General features: G+C 45.2%; 2 protein-coding genes and 1 non-coding gene across 6 annotated transcripts in view; 2 read left to right on the top strand and 1 right to left on the bottom strand.

Moving 5' to 3' along the window:
• The window catches only part of LOC124007426 (dnaJ homolog subfamily C member 18-like), a 29,197-nt gene extending 21,689 nt beyond the window's left edge, over window positions 1-7,508 (top strand). Inside the window, exons 4-8 of one of the 2 annotated variants that reach the window (XM_046317975.1) lie at window positions 1,676-1,870; window positions 2,016-2,128; window positions 2,940-3,049; window positions 5,705-5,877; window positions 6,031-7,508. In XM_046317975.1, coding sequence (XP_046173931.1) covers window positions 1,676-1,870; window positions 2,016-2,128; window positions 2,940-3,049; window positions 5,705-5,877; window positions 6,031-6,155 — 716 coding nt within the window. In that variant the 3' untranslated portion in view covers window positions 6,156-7,508. Of the gene's footprint in view, window positions 1-1,675; window positions 1,871-2,015; window positions 2,129-2,936; window positions 3,050-5,704; window positions 5,878-6,030 lie in introns of both variants that reach the window. The other variant, XM_046317974.1, reaches the window with a different exon arrangement.
• Window positions 7,509-9,967: 2,459 nt separating this feature from the next.
• brd8a (bromodomain containing 8a) lies at window positions 9,968-26,310 on the bottom strand. 3 transcript variants are annotated; one of them, XM_046317942.1, is made up of 19 exons: window positions 26,035-26,310; window positions 25,284-25,380; window positions 24,979-25,048; window positions 23,404-23,453; window positions 23,078-23,200; window positions 22,654-22,734; window positions 22,322-22,386; window positions 21,778-21,920; window positions 21,372-21,563; window positions 21,146-21,233; window positions 20,638-20,781; window positions 20,150-20,283; window positions 17,013-17,472; window positions 16,827-16,864; window positions 16,439-16,695; window positions 16,252-16,344; window positions 16,070-16,138; window positions 14,887-15,169; window positions 9,968-10,666 (listed from the first exon to the last, which is right to left on the bottom strand). In XM_046317942.1, exons 1-19 carry the CDS (start codon window positions 26,051-26,053, stop codon window positions 10,607-10,609), a joined length of 2,466 nt encoding a protein of 821 aa, XP_046173898.1. In that variant the 5' UTR covers window positions 26,054-26,310; the 3' UTR covers window positions 9,968-10,606. The 3 variants fall into 3 exon arrangements, with proteins under 3 accessions (XP_046173898.1, XP_046173899.1, XP_046173900.1); XM_046317943.1 differs by lacking the exon at window positions 26,035-26,310 and adding an exon at window positions 25,727-25,747; XM_046317944.1 differs by lacking the exon at window positions 20,638-20,781.
• A 5-nt stretch (window positions 26,311-26,315) lies between these two features.
• trnaa-agc lies at window positions 26,316-26,388 on the top strand. Its single transcript has one exon. It is a non-coding gene; the product is annotated as a tRNA-Ala (tRNA).
• The last annotated feature ends 675 nt before the right edge of the window (window positions 26,389-27,063 follow it).

Below are 27,063 nucleotides of genomic sequence, written 5' to 3'. Positions count from 1 at the left end.
ATAGGATTGAGGTCAGGGCTTTGATGGCCACTCCAATACCTTGACTTTGTTGTCCTTAAGCCATTTTAACACAACTTTGGAAGTATGCTTGGGGTCATTGTTCATTTGGAAGACCCATTTGTGACCAAGCTTTAACTTTCTGACTGATGTCTTGAGATGTTGCTTCAATATATCCACATCATTTCCCCCCTCATGACGCCATCTATTTTGAAGTGCACCAGTCCCTCCTGCAGCAAAAATCACCCCCACACCATGATGCTGCCACCTCCGTTGGGATGGTGTTCGGCTTGCAAACCTCCCCCGTTGTCCTCCAAACATAACGATGATCATTATGGCCAAACAGCTCTGTTTTTGTTTCATCAGACCAGAGGACATTTCTCCAAAAAGTACAATCTTTGTCCCCATGTGCAGTTGCAAACCGTAGTCTGGCTTTTTAATGGTGGTTTTGGAGCAGTGGCTTCTTCCTTGCTGAGCGGCCTTTCAGATTGTCGATATAGGATTCATTTTACTGTGGATATAGATACTTTTATACCCGTTTCCTCCAGCATCTTCACAAGGTCCTTTGCTGCTCTTCTGGGATTGATTTGCACTTTTCGCACCAAAGTTCGTTCATCTCTAGGAGACAGAACGCGTCTCCTTCCTGAGCAGTATGACGGCTGCCTGGTCCCATGGTGTTTATACTTGCGTACTATTCTTTGTACAGATGAACGCGGTACCTTCAGGCATTTGGAAATCGCTCCCAAGGATGAACCAGACTTGTAGAGGTCAACAATTTTTTTCTGGGGTTTTGGCTGATTTCTTTTGATTTTTCCCATGATGTCAAGTAAAGAGGCACTGAGTTTGATGGTAGTCCTTGAAATACATCCACAGGTACACCTCCAATTAGCCTATCAAGCTTCTAAAGCCATGACATTATTTTATGGAATTTTCCAAGCTGTTTAAAGGCACAATCATCTTAGTGTATGTAAACTTCTGACCCACTGGACTTGTGATACAGTGAATTATAAGTGAAATAATTTGTCTATTAACAATTGTTGGAAAATTGACTTGTGTCATGCACAAAGTAGATGTCCTAACATACTTGCCAAAACTATATATAGTTTGTTAACAAGAAATTTGTCAAGTGGTTGAAAAACGAGTTTTAATGACTCCGATCTAAGTGTATGTAAACCTCCAACTTCAACAGTATATGCGCACGCAAGCATACTGACGCTATACCCACGTGGGTATAGCGTCAGTACACACACACTTTTTTTACACCATATATAGGATGTTGCTACTGTCTATCTATCATGTTGCCTTGTCACTTTACCTCTATATGTAAATAGCTATCTCAATTACCTCGTACCTCTACACATCAAGTCGCTACTGGTACTCCCTGTATTTCGCCATGTTATTTTTACACTGTGTATGTGTTCCTCATGTCACCATTTACATTTTGAATTACATTTTTATCTTTAACTCTTCATTGTTGGAAAAGAACCCGTAAAAGTCTTTCTGTTAGTCTACACCTGTTGTTTACCAAGCATTCAACAAAAAAAATTTGATTTGATTTGTATTTTTGTGGAGCTGCCGGTGCAGATAATTAGACTTGCCCTCCTTTCTCATGCTGTTGTGGCTCTGTACATCAGACAGCACCAAATCGTAGGCCTGATAAGTATTTGTTTCTTTACAGCCATAGGCAATGCGTATGCGGTGCTCAGCAACGCTGAGAAGCGTCATCAGTATGACCAGTATGGAGAGCAGGCTCCGTCTGAGAGCACCGCCCACGCTCGCCACGGACACTACCGCAACTTCAACAGTGACTTTGAGGCCGACATCTCCCCTGAGGAACTCTTCAACATCTTCTTTGGAGGAAGGTTTCCCACAGGTCAGTTTGTGTGTGTGTGTTTCTGAAAGAGAGAGTTGGTGTGTGCGTTAATCTCTGTTACTTGAATTTTGCATTTGAGTGACTCATTGTCAGTTGTTGCCAAGTAGTTCAGAGCATGTAAATCATGTCTGTTCTGCTCCTGTAGGCAACATCCATGTGTACACCAACCGAGGAGCCACCTACTCTGACTTCTATCAGCCTCGTCGGCGACGAGCATATGAGAGGCGCGAGGAGGAGGTGGGGGAGAACCGCAGTCAGGTCAGTCACTGCCCACATGAGAGATCTCAGAGAAAATCCCACCAGTTCAACTCATAGATGTTCTGTGGCTGTGTGATTAACCAACAGAGCTACAGCTGATTTCCTATGGGTTTACAGTTTAACCAACAGAAGTACAGCTGATTTCCTATGGGTGCACAGTTTAACCAACAGAACTACAGCTGATTTCCTATGGGTTTACAGTTTAACCAACAGAACTACAGCTGATTTCCTATGGGTTTACAGTTTAACCAACAGAACTACAGCTGATTGCCTATGGGTGCACAGTTTAACCAACAGAACTACAGCTGATTTCCTATGGGTGCACAGTTTAACCAACAGAACTACAGCTGATTTCCTATGGGTTTACAGTTTAACCAACAGAACTACAGCTGATTGCCTATGGGTGTACAGTTTAACCAACAGAGCTATAGCTGATGTGTTTATGGGTTTACAATTGATGCTGGACCTTGATTTGAAAGAACTCCACTCCCTGAGGTCGGGTGGGGGGTTTAGATTTAATCCTGTTTGTCATTGGATACCATCTCCCTCTGAGGTGCTGCAATAGGCAGTTAAATGGAGAACCTTATGCTGCTCCAAGAGGATCAGTTACAGTGGGGGTTGAAGGTTGACCAGTGAAACAGACCAGCTGTGAAAATAAGAGTAGAAGCTTTCACCATACCTAGAACAGATTGCAGATTGCAGGTTGCAGTAAGCAAACAAGTCCTTGAAACGTTTCTGTACATTGATGAAATGTTTTTCCAGTTATGTGATTTGTTTATGAACTGCTTCTGGTTCTGCCTTTCCTCAGCAGAACACCTTCACAGCCTTCCTGCAGCTTCTTCCTGTTCTGGTGCTGATCCTCATATCTGTTGTGACCCAACTGATGGCCACCAACCCTCCTTACGGTCTCTTTTACAAACCGTGAGTCCACTGCAACATCAACCAAGCTTCTTGATGATAAGTTTGTCTCTCAAATAGACTCCATATGAACCTATTTCACAGACTGGTAGCATGGTGCACTGTCAAATGCTGGGTGCAGAGTGCATGAGGACCCTGAAGAGGGTGAGGTGTAATGGGTACCCTTTGTAAACATTTAGTGAGACTGACTATGTCAAGGTGGAGTTGCAATTCAACGGCTCAGACACGAGACGTATGTGGCAGGGCCTACAGGAAATCACGGACTACAAAAAGAACCAGCCACATCGCGGACACTGACGTCATGCTTCCAGACAAACTAAACACCTTTGCCCGCTTGGAGGATAATATAGTACCACCGTCGCTGCCCGCTAACAAGGCATGCACCCCTCTCCTCTGTGGCTGACGTTAGTAAAATATCTCAACATGTTAACCCTCACAAAGCTGCAGGCCCAGAGGGCATCCCTAGCCGCGTCCTCAGAGCATGCGCAGGCTAGTGTGTTTACGGACATATTTAATCGCTCCCTATCCCAGTCTGTTGTCCCCACATGCTTCAAGATGGCTACTATTGTTCCTGTACCCAAGAAGGCAAAGATGACTGAACTAAATGACTATCACCCCGTAGCACTCACTTCTGTCATCATGAAGGGCTTTGAGAGACTAGTCAAGGATCATATCACCTCCACCTTACCGGCCACCCTAGACCCACTTCAGTTTGCATACCACCCCAACAGGTCCACAGACGACGCAATCGCCATCACACTGGAAGTCTGAAGCTATTGCTCGCCTGAGGTACTGTGGTCTACAGCTTATCATGAGATGCTCTATCTACATAGAGTAGTGCTCCTAGTGGCCGGGGACTTTAATGCAAGGAAACTTAAATCCTTTTTACCAAATTTCTATCAGCATGTTAAATGTGCAACCAGAGGGGGAAAAAAACTCTAGACCACCTTTACACCACACACAGAGATGCATACAAAGCTCTCACTCGCCCTCCATTTGGCAAATCTGACCATAATTATATCCTCCTGATTCCTGCTTATGAGCAAAAATTAAAGCAGGAAGTACCAGTGACTAGATCAACAAAAAAGTGGTCAGATGAAGCAGATGCTGAGCTACAGGACTGTTTCTAGCACAGGCTGGAATATGTTCCGGGATTCCTCCGATGGCAGTGAGGAGTACACCACATCAGTCATTGGCTTCATCAATAAGTGCATCGATGACGTCGTCCCCCACGGTGACCGTACGTACATACCCCAACCAGAAGCAATGGATTACAGGCAACATCTGCACGGAGCTAAAGGCCAGAGCTGCCGCTTTCAAGGAGTGGGACTCTAACCCAGAAGCTTATATGAAATTCCACTATGCCCTCCGATGAACCAAAGCGTCAATACAGGACTAAGATTGAATTGTACTACGCCGGCTCTGACGCTCGTCGTATGTCGCAGGGCTTGCAAACCATTAGACTACGAAGGGAAGCACAGCCGAAAGCTGCCCAGTGACACGAGTCTACCAGACTTCTATGCTCGCTTCGAGGCAAACAGCCCCAACGGATCCACAGATGATGCAATCTCTATTGCACTCCACACTGCCCTACCCCATTTGGACAAAAGCAATACCTATGTAAGAATGCTTTTCATTGACTACAGCTGAGCATTCAACACCATAGTACCTACCCTCCAAGCTCATCATCAAGCTAGAGGCCCTGGGTCTCTACCCCGCCCTGTGCAATTGGGTCCTGGACTTTCTGACGGGCCACCCCCAGTTGGTGAAGGTAGGAAACATCTCCACTTCGCTGACCCTCAACACTGGGGCCCCACAAGGGTGCGTGCTCAGCCCCCTCCTGTACTGGTGTAAATGGTCCACCCACACAGATAGTGTGATCAAGAAGGCTCAAATTTGGCTTGTCACCCAAAACCCTGACAAACTTTTACAGATGCACAATCGAGAGCATCCTGTCAGGCTGTATTACAGCCCCGGTACGGCAACTGCACCCCCTTCAACCACAACGCTGTCCAGATAGTGGTGCGGTCTGCACAATGCATCACCGGGGGCAAGCTACCTGCACTCCATTATACCTACAGCACCCGACGTCACAGGAAGGCCAAAAAGATCATCAAAGACAACCACCTGAGCCACTGCCTGTTCACACCACTATCATCCAGAAGGCGAGGTCAGTACAGGTGCATCAAAGCTGGGACCGAGAGACTGAAAAACGGCTTATATCTCAAGGCCATCAGACTGTTAAACAGCAATCATTAACTCAGAGAGGCTGCTGGCTACATTGAGACCCAATCACTGTCCACTTTAATAAATGGATCACTAGTCACTTTATACAATGTACTCTAAATAATGCCACTTTAATAATGTTTACATATCTTACATTACTCATATCACGTCTGTGTGTACTATATTTTATACCATCTACTGCACCTTGCCTATGCCATTCTGCCATCGCTCATCCATATACTTACATGTACATATTCTCATTCACCCCTTTAGATTTGTGTGTATTAGGAAGTTGTTGGGGAATTGTTAGATCATTTGTTAGATATTACTGCACTGTTGTAGCTAGAAGCACAAGCATTTCGCTACACTCGCATTAATATCTGCTAGACATATGTATGTGACTAATAACATTTGATTTGATGTTTATTTCAGGGCCATGGGCCTGGTGGTGTCCCGGGAGACCCAGAACATGGGTGTTCCCTACTACGTGGACAAGGACTTCCAGAAGGAGTACCGTGGGGAGTCCCTGGAGGAGCTGGAGAAGACCATAGAGAGTGACTACATCGAACACCTGCAGAGCAGCTGCTGGAAGGAGAAACAACAGAGTAAGTCCAGCTGCATGCAGGTTCTGGCAGCTTGGCTCTGTCCCCATTGACAGCCACTTGACATGTGTTGACTGAGAGAGCCACACATGGTTTATTCATGTTGTAGAGTATGAATGTATCCATATATGAGTTGATGTTTTTCTCATTCCTCAGAGTCGGATTTGGCGAATCTTGCACAACTGTACCGTGATGACAGACTGAAGGCGAAGGCTGAGTCTCTGAAGCTGGACAACTGTGACAAGCTGTACCGCTTTGTGGGCCGACAGAGAGGAGAATGAGGGGCTTAGACAGGAGGATCTCTTTCCAGCTGGGAATTCTACACTTTCACTAATTTAATATGGTTTATTTATTTTATTTATTCAATCGGGTCACTTTTTTTGAAGAACATCTCTTCTCTGGATAGAGCACAGTGGTAGCCAAAGCCCTTTGATCTGAAACATTGTGCCTTCTCTCCTCTGGATGGAAGAAAGTGGAGGTGCATGTACTATGCGTGGCCCACCGTGGCTCTGTGGATAACAACATAAAGCCCAGTCTGGCTGGCTCTGGGATTGTTTTATTGATGTACAGGAGGAGCCTTGTTAATGCTTCCTTACATTAAGGAATATAGGCTTGCTTACAACATTTGAGAAAATGGTTGTCTGTTTACACCTACACTTTGTTAGTCACCTGTTTGAAACATGTTTAGTATTGCTGCTGGGTTACTCATTTATTTCCATGTATGTTTCTGTGGCGTGAGTTTTAATTCAGTATATTATGTAGGTCTTGGAAAGAACATAGCTAGAGCAGTGAGTCACTTTTTAATTGTAAAGAACATTTTTAATTTTGAAGAAAGAATGCAAGGACCTGAGAACCACTAACTTCTAGAATAGGTTTTCAGAGACTGACGCAAACTAGAGCTTCTATTTGAAAAGACAGATCTATGTGGTCTTAAACTGTGAAGAAAATGTAGATTTATCATGCCTGTTAGAGAAAGTAAGGCCTGAGCTATATACTATATCTCTACAACATTAGATTTACTTACACTCTAACTGCAGATTTCTGTTTTATGTGAAATGCATTGATACTTTATTTTATTTAACTGTGCTCTAAGACTTTGCCAAACGGCGTTGCCATAGTTGTACTTGTCCATTATTTGGTCCTTCTGGTTCATTCTTAAGCACTTCTTGATGCTGTTTTATTTGGAACCTGCTGTCCTAGTCTCTATTCCCCAATGCATGCAGCCCCATGTTCTGCCACCTTTTAAAACTAAATGTGTCCTTGTTGCACATCAGGTGCTCAGTCAATAGCTCCTGCAGTACACCTCGGTAAAGGACTAAGAGAAATCCACTCATCCTGCCCATTCATTTAATCAACTGTTACTTTACTAAGAGCTTTCAAACATTTCTCCAAATGAACATTTGTTCGGTAATCTTTTAATGCTTGACCTTCCTTTAGTCCGATCATAAATCCAGCAGACGAAGGGTTAACAGCCACACCAGTGGCAGACAGACAGGATGCGGTTGGGGCAGTAATGGATTACAGATTAGACCTGATGCTAACTAGAGACCCAGTTGTCTCTTGGCTGAACTCTGGTGTTGAGTTCTGCTGTCAGAGCAGGTTTTCAAGCTGGTTTATTAAAAAGTTAAACAATATTTTGCTGTCTATGGGTTGATTTTTGTCTAGTATATCTACAGAGTATTGATTCAGATGGCTATACTCTCACCCTACTGGTATTACACGCCAGCTCAGGCAGAGTTTCAGCCTGATTGCGCTGTCGACAATGCAAATTGTTCGATTGAGCTGACATATGCAGCGTTTACCGTGATTGCGGTCTCCGCGAACATTGTCGACACAATCATATTAAATCCCAGCCTTAATCCTTGTTGGATTTCTTTTGAAGCTATAAACTTTAATTCCAACAATAACAAAGCGGTGGCCCTGCCTCTGTTTTGGGTGAAAAAGAGTGAGGGAGAAATGTGACCACTCACATCCATAGACAGAGCTATGGCTTGACTAACCAACCATGAGACATTTGTTTGAACAGTGTTTTCAGCCTACACTGTTTTTTTATTTAACCTTTGTTTAACCTTTATGTAACCTTTATTTAACCAGGAAGGGCTCATTGAGATTTAAAATCTCTTTTTCAAGAGTGTCCTGGCCAAGACTGGCAGCACCAAGTCATTACAAACAAGAAAAACTACAAGTAATCTAGTAAAAACCATAGAATTCACTAGAGTATAACAAAATCAAAAACAGCAAATTAAAAACATTGACAGGTCAGGGAATCAGTCTCAAGATCCTTCATCAGTGATCCAAAAATACCAATCGGGACAAGTTCTTCCAGTTAAAAAGTATTTTGTAAGGCGTTCCAAGACGATGGCGCAGAGTACTTAAAAGCCCTTTTACCAAATTCAGTTCGGACATTTGGAAGAGTTAGCGGGATAACATCCAGAAAATGACGAGAGTACCCACTACATTTCTGAACAATAAAAATGCCCAAATAATAATAATAATAATATATGCCATTTAGCAGACGCTTTTATCCAAAGCGACTTACAGTCATGTGTGCATACATTCTACGTATGGGTGGTCCCGGGAATCGAACCCACTACCCTGGCGTCACAAGCGCCATGCTCTACCAACTGAGCTACAGAAGGACCTATAAAAAGGTAGTAAAGCCCAAATTGCTTAGTAAATAAAGTATACCAATGCCTGAGCCTACGAGTGACTAGAGAAGGCCAGCCAACACTGGTATACAAAGTGCAGTGGTGCATAAGGGTTTTGCAGTTTAAATAAATCTCAAAGTGCCATGGTAAAGGGTGTCAATTGATCTCAAACACTGAGCGGAAGCATTCATATATAAAATATCCCCATAGTCTAGTAAAGGCAAAAATGTAGCTGATACTAGCCTCCTTCTGGCTTCAGTGATATCATCTAAAATCTTCATGGCTGCTGTAATTGTGCTATGCTTCCTCCTGAAGCCCGATTGGTACATTAATAAAATAGAGTTAGTAAATAAAAACTCTTTTAGCTGTTGACTCACAAGGGTTTCAAGTATTTTCACCAGGGGTGATAGCTTTGAGATTGGCCTGTAATTATTTAAAAGGGTTGGATCTCCCCCCTTTTAAAAGTGGTAGGACAAATGCTGATTTCCAGATGTGGGGAATTTCTTTAAATTCCAGGGTTAGATTGAACAGAGATGTAAGTGGTTCAGCTATGAGTTGCATCACTGCCTGGTACGGCAATTGCTCGGCCTCCAACCGCAAGGCACTTCAGGGGGTAGTGAGTACGGCCCAGTACATCACTGGGGCAAAGCTGCCTGCCATCCAGGACCTCTACACCAGGCGGTGTCAGAGGAAGGCCTTGAAAATTGTCAAAGACCCCAGCCACCCCAGTCATAGACTGTTCTCTCTACTACCGCATGGCAAGCGGTACCGGAGTGCCAAGTCTTATGACAAAAAATGCTTCTCAACAGTTTTTACCCCCAAGCCATAAGACTGCTGAACAGGTAACCAAATGGCTACCCGGACTATTTGCATTGTGTGCCCCCCCCAACCCCTCTTTTACGCTGCTGCTACTCTCTGTTTATCTTATATGCATAGTTACTTTAACTATACATTCATGTACATACTACCTAAATTGGCCCGACCAACCAGTGCTCCCACACATTGGCTAACCAGGATATCTGCATTGTGTCCCACCACCTGCCAACCCCTTTTTACGCTACTGCTACGCTCTGTTCATCATATATGCATAGTCACTTTAACAATACCTACATGTACATACTACTTCAATAAGCTTGACTAACAGGTGTCTGTATATAGCCTTGCTACTCTTGTTTTCAAATGTTTTTTTACTGTTGTTTTATTTCTTTACTTACCTACACACACACTTTTTTTCTCTCTCCGCACTATTGGTTAGAGCGTGTAAGTATTTCACTGTTGTATTCACACACGCGACAAATAACCTTTGATTTGATTTTAGGCATTTAAGTTATTATTCAAGAATCAATAGATATCATTAATTTAAGTCCAAAAATGGACATGTCAACTAAGGATTATAGCTTCTTTTTTTAAATCACACACTACTTGCTTGAGTTGGAGAACCACAATCTTGCGACAAATATTTATTGGGTCACCATATGTACACAAGGGACATGCCTGTACAATACTATACATAGGACTTAAAAACAATTGACATACACAATGCAAGGTCTATATGTTTTCTGTTGACACATTCAGAAGTTGGGAAATAAGTGATTCTCAGTGCTGGGTTTGAGTTTAGAGCTGGGAAGATAAACCGGAAATGTTCGACACCGACTGAACCGACCACTTATCGTGGACTTTTTGCTGATGTCTTTCATTACGAAAAGAAGCCTATACTGGAGAAATGTGAAGTTTGAAATTAAATGAGTCTGCTAATATGGGTGATAGTTAAATTGAACAATTGATAGCTACAACATTCAAAGTACTAGTAGTTAAGGTAATAAAGAACTGCTGCACATTAATGTTATAAACGTATTCTATTTATCATGATATGGATTTTTGTCTATCGCCCAGCTCTCGTTGCGTTCTCTAAACTGCAATTCAGGAATGGCTCTCAGCGAGACACGCCATGTCCAATTGAAGTGACAGGACATGGAACGACATTGACCCCGACTGTGGTGTCCTTCGTTAGCGTAATCAAGTGGGACATGACCACGGAGGACACCAATCAGACGTATTCCAGTCTTCAGCTGCTTCCCTGCGGCTTATTTCTTCATCTTCAGGTCGGCTTCTATGGCACAACGGCGCCCCCTGGTGCCCCCATCCTGTATAGATGGGCACAGAGAAGAGATGGGTTAACTCTGGTCCAAAGCAACCAGAAGCTTGAAAAACTAGCCATCACCCTGGAAAACACAGTCGTTCACAGCTGTAGCTGTAACCTGGACACCGGATGGACTGGCCATCATACTGTTGTGTTTGTAAATGAAAGGAAACATGGTTCCTGGGGCAGCAGGTAGCCTAGTGGTTAGAGCGTTGGACTTTTAACTGAAAAGTTGCAAGATCAAATCCCCGAGCTGTTGTTCTGCCCCTGAAAAAGGCAGTTTACCCACTGTTCCTAGGCTGACATTGAGAATAGGAATTTGTTCTTTATTTAACTAGGCAAGTCAGTTAAGGTAAAATAAAATAAAAACATTTAGATTCAATGCAAATTACAAACCAAAATGCTTGTGTGCATGAAAGTGAGCCAATTTGTTTTTTTTGTTGCTATATGCCTGCATGTGTGTGTAGGAGCGAGAGAGAGAGAGGGGGGGGACTGTAAGAAATGAAAATACTACCCACTGGGCACAGACGTCTGTTCCACGTTGGTTCAACGTAACTTAATTGAAATTATGTTGAAAAAGTTTATTCAAGCAGTGTGCTTCTACATCTGCATTGCTTGCTATTTGGGGTTTTAGGCTGGGTTTCTGTACAGCACTTTGATATATCAGCTGATGTAAGAAGGGCTATATAAATACATTTGATTTGAATTTGATTTGTGTGACCTAGGGCCAGAATGTGAATACCCCAGCTGTAGTCTGACAGGTCATAAACTGCAGAATGTGAATACCCCAGCTGTTGTCTGACAGGTCATAAACTGCAGAATGTGAATACCCCAGCTGTTGTCTGACAGGTCATAAACTGCAGAATGTGAATACCCCAGCTGTTGTCTGACAGGTCATAAACTGCAGAATGTGAATACCCCAGCTGTAGTCTGACAGGTCATAAACTGCAGAATGTGAATACCCCAGCTGTAGTCTGACAGGTCATAAACTGCAGAATGTGAATACCCCAGCTGTTGTCTGACAGGTCATAAACTGCAGAATGTGAATACCCCAGCTGTTGTCTGACAGGTCATAAACTGCAGAATGTGAATACCCCAGCTGTAGTCTGACAGGTCATAAACTGCAGAATGTGAATACCCCAGCTGTAGTCTGACAGGTCATAAACTGCAGAATGTGAATACCCCAGCTGTAGTCTGACAGGTCATAAACTGCAGAATGTGAATACCCCAGCTGTTGTCTGACAGGTCATAAACTGCAGAATGTGAATACCCCAGCTGTAGTCTGACAGGTCATAAACTGCAGAATGTGAATACCCCAGCTGTTGTCTGACAGGTCATAAGCTGCAGAATGTGAATACCCCAGCTGTTGTCTGACAGGTCATAAGCTGCAGAATGTGAATACCCCAGCTGTAGTCTGACAGGTCATACACTGCAGAATGTGAATACCCCAGCTGTAGTCTGACAGGTCATAAACTGCAGACCGGGTACTTACAAAGAGAGAGAGAAGGAAGGCAGGAGAGGCCATGGGGACATTGTCCTGTGAGAGGACAAAGGATACAGTCAGAAAGAGGGATCAAAAGACACACAGAAAACAAGGAAAGAAGAGGAGCAGTGGAGCACCCATCCCGACAACAGAGAACTACATACACCCACATAAAAAGATACAGACCCATCCAAGAGAGGGTATAAAATAAATGCACACCACCACTCATGGACACTATAAATACTGTATACAATATAACCCTGTGGGCAAACATAGAGCAGCAGGTACAGAACCCATCTCACAGGAGTGGTTCAAGAACTGAGGCAACTTCTTTTCTTAAAACAGGTGGGAAACCAATTCCTCACTTGGATTATGAAGAGATTGTTGGAGCCATGTTTTGTGGTTAACCAAATCTAAACATCCCAGTGACAATATGTACCATGTGACCAAATATGACATTTTGTAGCATAGCAAACTTCAAATACTACAATAAAAATTAGATCTGTCCTGCTAAATCGAAAATAGATTGTCTCCCTAAACCATGACCTTCTTTCCTGCTTTCCACCAGCCAGCGCTAGAGAAACTGGAGAGGAACACAAGGTTGGAGTGTTGCCATGGCTGTCTTCACATACCTTATATAACAAGCTGAGGTACACACACAAAATACACGCGCACACAAACCCACACAAATACACAAAAAGCCAACAGACACAAAGGCTGTGAAAGGATGGACAAGAAAGTGTGTCAGGTATGCATCAGATAGAGAGCTGAGAGAAATTTAACTGTGTGGACTCAGTCACCTTTGTCTCACGTTGTTCCTAAACTCAGCAAAAAATGAAACATCCTCTCACTGTCAACTGCGTTTATTTTCAGCAAACTTATTAACATGTGTAAATATTTGTATGAACATAAGATTCAACAACTGAGACATAAACTGAACAAGTGCCACAGACATGTGACTATTAGAAATGGAATAATGTGTCCCTGAACAAAGGGGTCAAAATCAAAGTAACAGTCAGTATCTGGTGTGGCCACCAGCTGCATTAAGTACTGCAGTGCATCTCCTCCTCATGGACTGCACCAGATTTGCCAGTTCTTGCCGTGAGATGTTACCCCACTCTTCCACCATGGCATCTGCAAGTTCCCGGACATTTCTGGGGGGAATGGCCCTAGACCTCACTCTCCGATCCAACAGGTCCCAGACGTGCTCAATGGGATTGAGATCCGGGCTCTTCGCTGGCCATGGCAGAACAGACATTCCTGTCTTGCAGGAAATCACGCACTGAACGAGCAGTATGGCTGGTGGCATTGTCATGCTGGAGGGTCATGTCAGGATGAGCCTGCAGGAAGGGTACCACATGAGGGAGGAGGATGTCTTCCCTGTAACACAGCGTTGAGATTGCCTGCCATGACAACAAGCTCAGTCCAATGATGCTGTGACACATCGCCCCAGACCATGACGGACCCTCCATCGCCCCAGACCATGACCTCCAAATCGATCCCGCTCCAGAGTACAGGCCTCGGTGTAACGCTCATTCCTTCGATGATAAACGCAAATCCGACCATCACCCCTGGTGATACAAAACGGCAACTCATCAGTGCCTTACAACAGGCCGACAAGCCCTCAGTCCAGCCTCTCTCAGCCTATTGCGGACAGTCTGAGCACCGATGGAGTGATTGTGCATTCCTGGTGTAACTCGGGCAGTTGTTGTTGCCATCCTGTACCTGTCCCGCAGGTGTGATGTTTGGATGTCCCGATCCTGTGCCTGGTGTTGTTACACGTGGTCTGCCACTGCGAGGTCGATCTGCTGTCCGTCCTGTCTCCCTGTAGCGCTGTCTTAGGCGTCTCACAGTACAGACATTGCAATTTATTGCCCTGGCCAGATTGCAGTCCTCATGCCTCCTTGTAGAATGCCTAATGCATGTTCACTCAGATGAGCAGGGACCCTGGGCATCTTTCTTTTGGTGTTTTTCAGAATCAGTAGAAAGGGCTCTTTAGTGTCCTAAGTTTTCCTAACTGAGACCTTAATTGCCTACCGTCTGTAAGCTGTTAGTGTCTTAACGAGCGTTCCACAGGTGCATGTTCATGAATTGTTTATGGTTCATTGAACAAGCATGAGAACAGTGTTTAAACCCTTTACAATGAAGATCTGTGAAGTTATTTGGATTTCTACGAATTATCTTTGAAAGACAGGGTCCTGAAAAAGGGACGTTTCTTTTTTTGCTGAGTTTATATATGCACAGGTAGGGGAGCAGTGCATGTGTTTCAACTATTTTGTGTCATTGTCTGTGAAGCAATTCAACAGTATTACCAGACATACATCTGAGGGAGTCGGGTTCCTATCTACTATCATGAGTTTAACACCATCCAAGCCCATGAAGCCAACCAACCGTATGGTCTCCATCCATGACAACTCATAGTGGAGAATAGTGAAGGATATCAATGGGGAAATGGATAAAATGAACAGTGAAGCACAGGTCATGTATTAAGAAAACACTATGGCTGACTTACATGTGCCCCATATAAAATCTAGGACACTGTGTTTTGTTGCCTGCCAATGGTAAGAGACTTGTGCCCTTTCCTTTCCTCTGAGGTTAAACAGATCCCTAATCTGGCTCTCCTTGCATCCCCAAATCCTCACCTTCCTTTCCTCTCCTGGACTCTCCATTCTCCCCCCACTCTCTCCTCTCATTCTTATCTATAGACCCACTACCCCGTGCCGTCCCAATGAGCAGAACACCTTGTCCGAGGGGTCCTGCTTGCGGGTGCTCTCCCGGCCCCTCAGGCTCTTGGCGCTGACGCCAGACTCGGATGTCTGCATGATGAGCTGTGTGGCCAGGAACTGCTGGATCTGCTCCAGGACGTCCCTCTGCATCTCCAGGGCCATGTGGAACACGTCGTGGTCACAGCTGTTGTACATCACCGCGTTCTGGAACATCAGCATGATGTCCCGCTGGAACTCTGCCGTGGTGCGGATCAGACCGGTCTCAATGCTCTTCTTAATGGTGGACAGGTCCATGGGCCTGGGGTGGAGGAGAGAGAGGGGCGGAGGAGGGAGAGGGGCGGAGGAGAGAGAGGGGCGGAGGAGAGAGAGGTGCGGAGGAGAGAGAGGTGCGGAGGAGAGAGAGGGGCGGAGGAGGGAGTGGTCGGAGGAGAGAGGGGGGCGGAGGAGAGAGGAGCGTGGTCAGGTTGTCCGACAGATAAGACTGAATGGGAAGGCCAAGCCAGCAAAGAAAGCACCTGTTCCCCGTGTCAGCGGTCAGTGTTTACCTGTTCCCCGTGTCAGCGGTCAGTGTTTACCTGTTCCCCGTGTCAGCGGTCAGTGTTTACCTGTTCCCCGTGTCAGCGGTCAGTGTTTACCTGTTCCCCGTGTCAGCGGTCAGTGTTTACCTGTTCCCCGTGTCAGCGGTCAGTGTTTACCTGTTCCCCGTGTCAGCGGTCAGTGTTTACCTGTTCCCCGTGTCAGCGGTCAGTGTTTACCTGTTCCCTGTGTCAGCGGTCAGTGTTTACCTGTTCCCTGTGTCAGCGGTCAGTGTTTACCTGTTCCCTGTGTCAGCGGTCAGTGTTTACCAGTTCCCTGTGTCAGCGGTCAGTGTTTACCAGTTCCCTGTGTCAGCGGTCAGTGTTTACCTGTTCCCTGTGTCAGCGGTCAGTGTTTACCTGTTCCCTGTATCAGCGGTCAGTGTTTACCTGTTCCCTGTGTCAGCGGTCAGTGTTTACCTGTTCCCTGTGTCAGCGGTCAGTGTTTACCTGTTCCCTGTGTCAGCGGTCAGTGTTTACCTGTTCCCTGTGTCAGCGGTCAGTGTTTACCTGTTCCCTGTGTCAGCGGTCAGTGTTTACCTGTTCCCTGTATCAGTGGTCAGTGTTTACCTATTCCCTGTGTCAGTGGTCAGTGTTTACCTGTTCCCTGTATCAGTGCTTACCTGTGAACAATACTGTGGTACCCCGGGGCAATGTCATCAGTCACAGGCTGCAGGAATACATTAGCATACCTGCATCAGGAACACAGCAAATATATCACTTTCAAAAGCTGAAATGAGAGGCCTGGCGCATGGTGCAGGCAGGATCCTGTTATAGCCCGGGGTTCCATGAGTGAGATTCTTACCTATGATTGGCAGCTGCACGCCATACCAGCATGATGGCTTTTTTCCAGATCTTCTGAGCCTGTCTGGCCTCCTGGTCCTCACTGCACATTGAACTGAATAGACAGAGAAAAAGAGAGAGGGAGTTTTGACCAGATATAGACATGCTTGGTGGTGTGTGTGTGTGTGTGTGGTGTGTGTGTGACTCACAACTGGGAGGAGGCAGGGCTGCTGGGGATAGAGTCTGCAGTGGTGTGGAGCTGCAGAGAGGAGGAGGCTGTGTGCAGACTGTAACCGTCCTCACTCTCACTGGCTGGGGGTTCCAGCTCGGTCTCCCCCTCTGCCTCCGACAGGTAGGCCTCTGCTCCGTCCCCCTCCTCATCCCCCCCATCCCCATCCAGGCCCTCTTTAGTCTCTGAGGCACTCCCCTCCTCTCCGTCGCTCACCCCCTCTTCCTCCTTCACGTCCTACACAGGTTCAGAGAGAGAGGGCGAGAGAGTGAGTTGGATATATCTACAGTGGATTTCAGGTTCTAACATAAGGACAACAGGTATCAGCAGCACAAGCCTGTTCTCTCCTCAGTGAGGGCGAGGTGTACCTTGGAATGTCTTCTTGTCATGGGGCCATCCTCGGAGTCTGAGGGAGAAAGAGAAAGTGAAAAGAGAAACAGGAAGTGATGATGAGAACAGATGGCAAACGTGTTTACTCAAGAGCTTGTGCCCAAGGCAGGTGTCTGGGCCTCTGTGTATGACTGTCAGTCTGATGTGCCAGGGCTATGAGTGACCTGCATATGGGTTGTCAGCTCCTTGCTGCGTCCACTCTTCACTCTCACACCTGATGGTGGCGTGGGGAGAGACTGGGCTTCCCTCCCCATCGGCCCCGCCCATGGCCCCAGGCTCCAGACGAGCCCCAATAGCCTGGCTGTGCTCCAGCATCATAGACGAGCAGGAGGAGGAAGAGGAGGAGGGAGGAAGGCCGCTGATGCCCAGGGGGTGTGGGTACCCTGATGGACAGTTGTCCTGGCTGTCACATGCAGAGGTCCCACCCCGTAACTGCATGACCTCCCTCTTCATCTCCAGACTGCCAGCGAGGGAGGAGAGGTGTGAGGCCCCAGAACGGTCACACTCAGGGGACTTGAAGGGCCCTGGCTCCCAATGGCCAGACAGGGCATGGCCTGTCTCCTCACACAGGGACAGAGCAGCCTCCACTGCAGCCGCATCCAAAGCCTCAGTATTCTCATCACCCTGTAGGATGACAGGTCACAGTTTGTCACTGTAAAGACACCTCAGGAAAACCTATTAAATGTACTGTTATTAAGGAGAGGAGGCTGATATCACTATGGCTTTATAGGCAGAACAGTTGAGTATCATTCCGTTGCTGTGTTCGAATACTCATAACTAACCGCACTAACCCTACTATTTGTAACGTAAATGGAGTATTTAGTATGCTTATTGGTCATAGTATGGATATAGTTAGAATGCCAAAAGTTCCCGGATGTCATTCTACATTTGCCAAAATACGAAGTATACAAGCAGTGGACACATTTCACTATTAATGCAATTCTTCCCAAAATGGGCGTGGCTTCACAACGTTTTCAGATTCGAAGACAATGGCAGAAAATATGCAGCCCAAGTCCGACGAGAGAGGATACAAATTCAATGCTTTAACTAATTATGACAAAGGTTAAGAAAATGTTGAGCAATGTAATAAAGTAATGACTTTTCAGCTAAGTTATGCTACAAGTTGTGTTGGCTGACAGTTTGTTGGCTACGCTATCCTTTACGCACCACATAGCAGGTACCGGTATGTTAGCTAGATACCTAAAGTTAGTTAGCACTCAACACTCGGAGAGGGAAACGCTCGGATCAACCCTACTCCTCGGCCAGAACGTCCAGTGTGCACTCAACACTCGGAGAGGGAAACGCTCGGATCAACCCTATTCCACGGCCAGAACGTCCAGTGTGCACTCAACACTCTGAGAGGGAAACGCTCGGATCAACCCTATTCCACGGCCAGAACGTCCAGTGTGCACTCAACACTCAGAGGGAAACGCTCTGAATTTACGAACGGACAAGCTGACAATGCTCAGAATTTACGAGTGCCCAGAATGCACTCTGACACTCCAGATTGAATTTACTAACACACCGAAGTCGTAAAATGTCTAGCTAGTAATTTGTTATGCTAACAAGCTGTCAAAAGATTGCATAGCAACAGCATCAACTCCCGGTAGACAGACTTAGTGCTAATATGCTCAACTGAAAGGATACCGTTCGTTTACAGTATACTAAAATTAACTAATAGTATATAGTAGGTTGTATATACCCATTAAGTATGTACAGTCATGGTCAAACGTTTTGAGAATGACACAAATATTAATTTCCAAAAAGTTTGCTGCTTCAGTGTCTTTAGATATTTTGTCAGATGTTACTATGTAATACTGAAGTATAATTACAAGCATTTCATACGTGTCAATGGCTTTTATTGACAATTACATGAAGTTGATGCAAAGAGTCAATATTCACAGTGTTGAGCCTTCTTTTTCAAGACCTCTGCAATCCGCCCTGGCATGCTGTCAATTATCTTCTGGGCCACATCCTGACTGATGGCAGACCATTCTTGCATAATCAATGCTTGGAGTTTGTCAGAATTTGTGGGCTTTTGTTTGTCCACCCGCCTCTTGAGGATTGACCACAAGTTCTCAATGGGATTAAGGTCTGGGGAGTTTCCTGGCCATGGACCCAAAATATCTATGTTTTGTTCCCCGAGCCACTTAGTTATCACTTTTGCCTTATGGCAAGGTGCTCCATCATGTTGGAAAAGGCATTGTTCATCACCAAACGTTTCCTGGATGGTTGGGAGAAGTTGCTCTCAGAGGATGTGTTGGTACCATTCTTTATTCATGGCTGTGTTCTTCGGCAAAATTGTGAGTGAGCCCACTCCTTTGGCTGAGAAGCAACCCCACACATGAATGGTCGCAGGATGCTTTACTGTTGGCATGACACAGGACTGATGGTAGCGTTCACCTTGTCTTCTCCGGACAAGCTTTACCCCAGTCCTCAGCAGTCCAATCCCTGTACTTTTTGCAGAATATCAGTCTATCCCTGATGTTTTTCCTGGAGAGAAGTGGCTTCTTTGCTGCCCTTCTTGACACCAGGCCATCCTCCAAAAGTCTTTGCCTCACTGTGTGTGCAGATGCACTCACATCTGCCTGCTGCCATTCCTTAGCAAGCTCTGTACTGGTGGTGCCCCGATCCCACAGCTGAATCAACTTAAGGAGACGGTCCTGGCGCTTGCTGGACTTTCTTTGGCACCCTGAAGCCTTCTTCACTACAACTGAACCGCTCTCCATGATGTTCTTGATGATCCGATAAATGGTTGATTTAGGTGCAATCTTACTGGCAGCAATATCCTTGGCTGTGAAGCCCTTTTTGTAGAGAGCAATGATGACGGCACGTGTTTCCTTGCAGGTAACCATGTTTGACAGAGGAAGAACAATGACTCCAAGCACCACCCTCCTTTTGAAGCTTCCAGTCTGTTAGTCGAACTCAATCAGCATAACAGAGTGATCTCCAGCCTTGTCCTCGTCAACACACACCTGTGTTAACGAGAGTATCACTGACATGATGTCAGCTGGTCCTTTTGTGGCAGGGCTGAAATGCAGTGGAAATGTTTTTGGGGGATTCAGTTCATTTGCATGGCAAAGAGAGACTTTGCAATTAATTGCAATTCATCTGATCATTCTTCATAACATTCTTGAGTATATGCAAATTACCATGATACAAACTGAGGCAGCAGACTTTGTGAAAATTCATATTTGTGTCATTCTCAAAACTTTTGGCCACGACTTTAGTATACAGTATGTTATAATGGGTATTCGAACACATCTCATGTTTTTAGGTGTGTGAGGCGTAGAAGGAGCACCTTGTCCTCGATGATGGCGATGATGTCCCCCACTGTCTCCAGGTCCAATTCTTCTGCCATGTATGACACTGTCACTAGGTCTTCTTCTGTCCCATCCCCTGGGCCAGGCAGGGAGGCCCCCACCTCATTCCCTCCTGTACACACACACACACACACACACACACACACACACACACACACACACACACACACACACACACACACACACACAGATTACTAACAGCCTTACATGATTCAAATCCAATCTCTGGGTAAAGACAACAGACTGAGGACATAATCATGGGGATGTGCTTCATGTTGGAGGAGATGAGATGGACTGACAAGTCATGTACAGGAGTCTGATGTTCAGGTGACAGACACTTATGGCCACAATCTGATGACAGACAGAGGAGATGCTTGGTGTTGACGAAAGAATGAAGAGGATGGATGTGCAGTGATTGTACAGTATAGAAGCAGAGAGAGGGAGGCAGGAAGGGAAAGGGAGAGACCTGTGTGTAGTGAGGCGGGGGAGTCCATAGTGGGGGGTGCAGCAGTGAGAAGGACACTGGAGGAGTCTGTGCTGCTGGCCAAGGAGTCCAGCGGAGTTGAGAACTGAGGCCCAGCCTCCAGCAGACGAGAAAGTGTAGGGGCACCTAACGCACACGGACACACACACACACACGCACACGCACACGGACACAAACACACGGACACACACAGAGCGTGCAGAGAGCAGGCAGAGCCTTGATCTAATCAAAATGCAACGCTAAGCAATACTCCATTTTAACTATTAGTTGGGGAAAACGTTTGTTGACTTGATTGAACTAATTTATGCGGTAAAAATGTTGTGATTAGTTAAAATTGCGAGCTCTTTTTTGTATCGTGGTGATCAGACAGTTTTAAGCAGAAATAGTGTGGTACTTGGTCAAATTTAATATGTGGGGAATTGTTGATATTGCTAAAAGAAAGTTGTGATCGCAAAATTCTGGTGGGACTGATAAGTGTGAGTGTGTGTACCTGTTGCTAGACTGCCAGGAAGAACAGAGCCTGTGAGCTGTAGGTCATGTGCTATTGTCATATTACCAGGCAGGTCGCCATCTCCAACCTATAAGACAAACACAGCACTCTGTAGCTGCAAGAGGATTCATCTGACGGTGTGTCTGAGATGTTCAAATGGCTGTGGGTAGTTACATTTTATGAAAGTGAACAATCTCTATGGAATACTATTTCCTCTCAGACATACCAGTCTGGGGCTTGTGGGTAGGAGACTGCCTTTCTTCAGTAGCTCAGAGAGGAGAGGGGATGGTGGCGGCGTGGCTTTCTGGCCCAAGAGCTTCTTTTGTGGGGATTCATCCAGAAGAGTGCCCAGGCCTGACTCTGCACCACCCAGCCCACAGGCCTCAGTCAGGGGCATGAACCCTGCTACTCCTGGTGCCTACAGAGGAGGGGAGAAAATGAAGTTGGGAAAAGGGAACAGGGGGAGAATAACATGCAAAGGAGAGGCAGGCAGGCCGAGGAAAAGGCATTCTGTGTAGCACGTTCCACCACATCTAATTGATATCAAATCAAGAATGTTTCTACTGAACTCCAATCATCTCTCTACCTGCCCCTGCCCCTGCCCCGTTCCCCTGTAGCTGACAGGGACTCACAGTCACTGAGGTGCTGGGGTCCTCGGGTGTGCTCTGGGGTGTGTCCCCTTGGCAGAACTCGAGGCTTGGCGAGCCGCACCCCAGGGGAGAGCGCACGGTCACACTGGGCACTCTTTTAGGGGTGTTCTTCACCGCCTGTCTGGCTGGAAGGGGGGTGGGGCGGCGGGGTGAGACTGTTCTTAGTTTGACCAATCACACTACAATTGATCTACTATTCACTTTGACCACCTTTGTGGCTGTGTACACATCTATCTCAGCCTTCGATATACTTTCTGATAGAGCTCCTCATCCAAACCCCTTGGCATGATGTTTTTTTATTTCAACATCCCCTGTGGGTTTATTGAATCATTGAAGAAACATAACTACATCTTCATCAACCTGTATACTATCTGGTATATTGTGTTTTACAACGTTTGGAGTGAGACATATACAAAGGGGTGCCCATGGAGCAATAGCAGAAAATACGGTTATATTTACTGAGTAGATTAAGAAAAGCTACAGGCAAAAGCAGCTGGTGGTGTGCATGAAGTGGGTTATCTGTTACCTAGATAGGCTGTGTCTGTGACCTTCCTTTTCACGTCTGCCTCGTCCTGTTCCTGTTTCTTCTTCCTGACAGGCACAGAAAGTCAAGTTTCTCAGAAAAATGCAAATATACATGTAAATCACAGGTGGCTAGTGGCACCTTAATTGAGGAGGACAGGCTCATAGTAATGGCTGGAACGGAATTCATGGAATGGTATCAAACACCTTGTTTCCGTGTGGTTGATACCATTCCATCCACTCCATTCCAGCCATTATTATGAGCCCTCAGCAGCCTCCTGTAATGTAAATAGATAAAGAAATAGTAACAGAGGCAGACAGATAAAAGGGTCATACTGCACAATCTCTCCCCATAGATCCTCTAGCTTGGAGTCCAGGTGCCCGGCTTGGATCAGCTCTGCCTCGGTCTTCATCTTCCTGTGAATGCAGCAGGTCAACAACTGACATCAGAGTTGGGTCAATCAAGTAGCAGAAAAAAAAATCTACTGAAGGCCATTATAGTCTCTTGAATAGATTGTCCCTCTATCAGAGATTGCATACAGGGAAAATGGGATACCTAGTCCGTTGTCCAACTGAATGCATTCAACTGACGTGTTTTCCGCTGCCTTAATTCGAAATCCATGTCTTTGGTGCCCGGGGATCAGTGGATTAACTGCCTCGCTCAGGGGCAGAACGACAGGTTTTTACCTTGTCAGCTCGGGGATTCGATCCAGCCCAACGCTCAAACCACTAGGCTACCTACCTGCCACAATCTGTGTACCTGTGCTTCTCCTGTGTGTCTTTGATCAGTCTCTTCAGTTCATCAATCCTCTCTGCCGTGAGCCTGCGGACGATCACATCCTCCACCGTCTCCACCACCTCACCTTTCTCACCACGTTTCCGTCTGGGGAGAGATACCGTGCCATAAACATTAGCCATCCAGACAAGATCATGTTATCCATAATCCAATGCCTCCTCCTTCACACTAACATACGACCCCCATGTTCTCCAACCCCCCTCTGATCATAGGAAATGCAACAGCAGAACCATCACAAATCCAGCCACACACAGAAAAAGACAGAAAATAACAGTGACTGGTGTGCTCACTTTGGGGTCTCTGTTGTCTCCAGGAGCTCTGAATACTGGGAGGCACAGTGCTAGAAGAAAGAGAGAGAGATAGGAAGAGAGAAGATAAGCCAATTATTTCCTTTATTTCAACAGGCTGTATATACAGTGGGGGAAAAAAGTATTTAGTCAGCTACCAATTGTGGAAGTTCTCCCACTTAAAAATACGAGAGAGGCCTGTAATTTTCATCATAGGTACACTTCAACTATGACAGACAAAATGAGAAACAAAATTCCAGAAAATCACAATGTAGGATTTTTAATGAATTTATTTGCAAATTATGGTGGAAAATAAGTATTTGGTCACCTACAAACAAGCAAGATTTCTGGCTCTCACAGACCTGTAACTTCTTCTTTAAGAGGCTCCTCTGTCCTCCACTTGTTACCTGTATTAATGGCACCTGTTTGAACTTGTTATCAGCATAAAAAGACACCTGTCCACAACCTCAAACAGTCACACTCCAAACTCCACTATGGCCAAGACCAAAGAGCTGTCAAAGGACACAAGAAACAAAATTGTAGACCTGCACCAGGCTGGGAAGACTGAATCTGCAATAGGTAAGCAGCTTGGTTTGAAGAAATCAACTGTGGGAGCAATTATTAGGAAATGGAAGACATACAAGACCACTGATAATCTCCCTCGATCTGGGGCTCCATGCAAGATCTCACCCCGTGGGGTCAAAATGATCACAAGAATGGTGAGCAAAAATCCCAGAACCACACAGGGAGACCTAGTGAATGACTTGCAGAGAGCTGGGACCAAAGTAACAAAGCCTACCATCAGCAAGGGCATTGAAGATGAAACGTGGCTGGGTCTTTCAGCATGACAATGATCCCAAACACACCGCCTGGGCAACGAAGGAGTGGCTTCGTAAGAAGCATTTTAAGGTCCTGGAGTGGCCTAGCCAGTCTCCAGATCTCAACCCCATAGAAAATCTTTGGAGGGAGTTGAAAGTCTGTGTTTCCCAGCAACAGCCCCAAAACATCACTGCTCTAGAGGAAATCTGCATGGAGGAATGGGCCAAAATACCAGCAACAGTGTGTGAAAACCTTGTGAAGACTTACAGAAAACTTTTGTCATTGCCAACAAAGGGTATATAACAAAGTATTGAGATAAACTTTTGTTATTGATCAAATACTTATTTTCCACCATAATTTGCAAATAAATTCATTAAAAATCCTACAATGTGATTTTCTGGATTTTTTTTCTCATTGTATCTGTCATAGTTGAAGTGTACCTATAATGAAAATTACAGGCCTCTCATCTTTTTAAGTGGGAGAACTTGCACAATTGGTGGCTGACTAAATACTTTTTTGCCCCACTGTATGTACTCAGTTTATTGACAGGCCAGGGCAGTGGAAGAGAACACTGATGACAAACAAACAGTGCTAGGGAAAGTAGAGTTAATGCAAAGGACCCATGCCACCTCTCTCACACAATCAACCCCTGTCCATAAGGTTACTGATTCATCATGGGCACCAAATGCAAATCTTTTTCAGATGCTATCATCAGGTTCTTGATTGTTCATGGTGTTCATTTATTGGAGCATATCCTACCTTTTGTGAGAACCAATCAGGGGGTCGTCCCGACTCTGCAAATGGTTTGATGGCTCGACTGACAGACACCCTGTGGGTATGGATAGATATCCTATTATCGCATAATCACAATTCCTATTCAACTGACCAATTCTATTCCAAAATCTTTTCTCACATTATCAATTGTGTGACAGATGGACGAATGCACGTCTCCATTACTGGAAGTCTTTACTCAGTGAAAGTTGGTGGCTGGCTAAGATTCGACTGGTCTGTCCAAAAACATAGGAACAGTAACATGATGTAGGCCTAAACGTGTGCTGCTTTACCAGTTCTGGTCCCCGCTCTTCATGACAGAGGTAGCCAAGCACAGCTTCTCCCTCACCGACCACGGCTCCTTTGCCCCCATGGAGAGCAACTTGTGTTCTGCAGATAAGGAGTGGAGGGGAAGTACGGGTATGGACAGAGTCAGTACAGGACATGTAATATTCAAAAAATACCATTTCTGGTAATCACATCCTATTTTACAGGTCAGGATGTCCCAGGATCCTGCAAAACAAAACCCATTGTTGTCAACTAGGTACAACTATTATGAAATAAACTTTCAGATAAATAGCTGAGGCGGTTAGGCCACACTGAATACCAAGCAAAGCCATGTATGGAGGAGGGGTGAAAATAAATGTTGCGCTTCCTAAAGCTAGCTACCATCTTGAGAGCTGTTACAAAATGCCCTACGAATGTTTCAAAAGTCACGAAGCACTCATCTCACCACCTTTCTAATCAGACATACGGAAGGATGAACTTCCGCACAAGCACCTACTAGCAATATTTTGCTAGTGACTTAGAATAGCTAGCTAGCGAGCTTCTGCTAACTGGTCAGCTAACGTTGTCTAGCGAGAAGGGAAGAGTGAGCCATTCATTCAAAGCTCATGCCAGCATGGGTAGGCTATTAAGAATTCACCGATTTGCAATGCCGTGTAACGTTACATCATCCACAAGACTATAGTGCAAACGACTCATGAACATCTGGTTGCCATGCATTAAAAATAATATAATTTGACAACAGGCTCGTTTACTCACTTCCAACCCCGCTCGCCATCTTCTTGTTATACAGCAGATACTGTACTCACTCCACCCACCCACTAGGTCTACAGTAAACCAAGTTAGATCATTCAGACTAAAAAAAGAGAAAATATCTATTTTGCGTAGACTCACTGTGGCTGCCGCTGTGTAGAACTATAATTATATGTACATTGTCTGAGCTATTTCATGTTTTCTTTGCATTATATGTACAGCACTGCAGAGCGACGAGTCAAATAGGTACACGGTTAAATTGTCCGGAGGACTGTAAATGACATATCGGGGGATTAGCTCAAATGGTAGAGCGCTCGCTTAGCATGCGAGAGGTAGCGGGATCGATGCCCGCATCCTCCAACTGTTTTGTAAATTTACAAAAATAAACTATCTTGTATTGATGAAACACCATTTGGATTTATTTTAATTGCTCTCTGTATGTTGAAAGCCAGTTTGCTGAGAAATGTGATTGTTTTTCATGAGTGTGCTTTATTTTTCTAGATTATCTTTGTATGATTATTTTCAGGTGTATTTCCTGTGTTATTTGTTGTGTAATTGTAAAATGCAGAAATCCCTTGCAAAAGAAACCTGGTCTCAATGGAACGCCCTATTACAAAAAACAAAACAAGTATTCTACCAAGAGGTCGGGAGTCAGGACATTTACGGCAGTGTGCTTATTCTTTGCCAATAGGGATGCTGCCTGCCTGGTTCAAGTTTTCTGCTCAAACCTGAATCGCTACTATTGTGGCAGAAATAGGATAATCCCATCTCCCCCCCACCCCCACCCCCCCATAGACGTATAGGGCTAGTTTCCCGGACCCCGAACAGACTACACTACAGATTAGTTCTATAATTGTTGACTAAACAAAATGTAAACCTCATCCTAGACTGGAATCGGATAATGTTTAATCCAGGGCTAGGGTCCATGCAATGGCATTTTGCTAGATAACAGTATTAGAACATTTGTAGATATAAAATAACACACACGTAACTAGCTAAAACATTCAAATGAGCAAATAAACACGTTCTAAATTC

This window comes from Oncorhynchus gorbuscha, linkage group LG20, assembly GCF_021184085.1.
Source record: "Oncorhynchus gorbuscha isolate QuinsamMale2020 ecotype Even-year linkage group LG20, OgorEven_v1.0, whole genome shotgun sequence".
Lineage (NCBI taxonomy): Eukaryota > Metazoa > Chordata > Actinopteri > Salmoniformes > Salmonidae > Oncorhynchus > Oncorhynchus gorbuscha.
The sequence above is the reverse complement of the archived record's forward strand: the minus strand, read 5'-3'. Positions and strand labels throughout refer to the sequence as shown.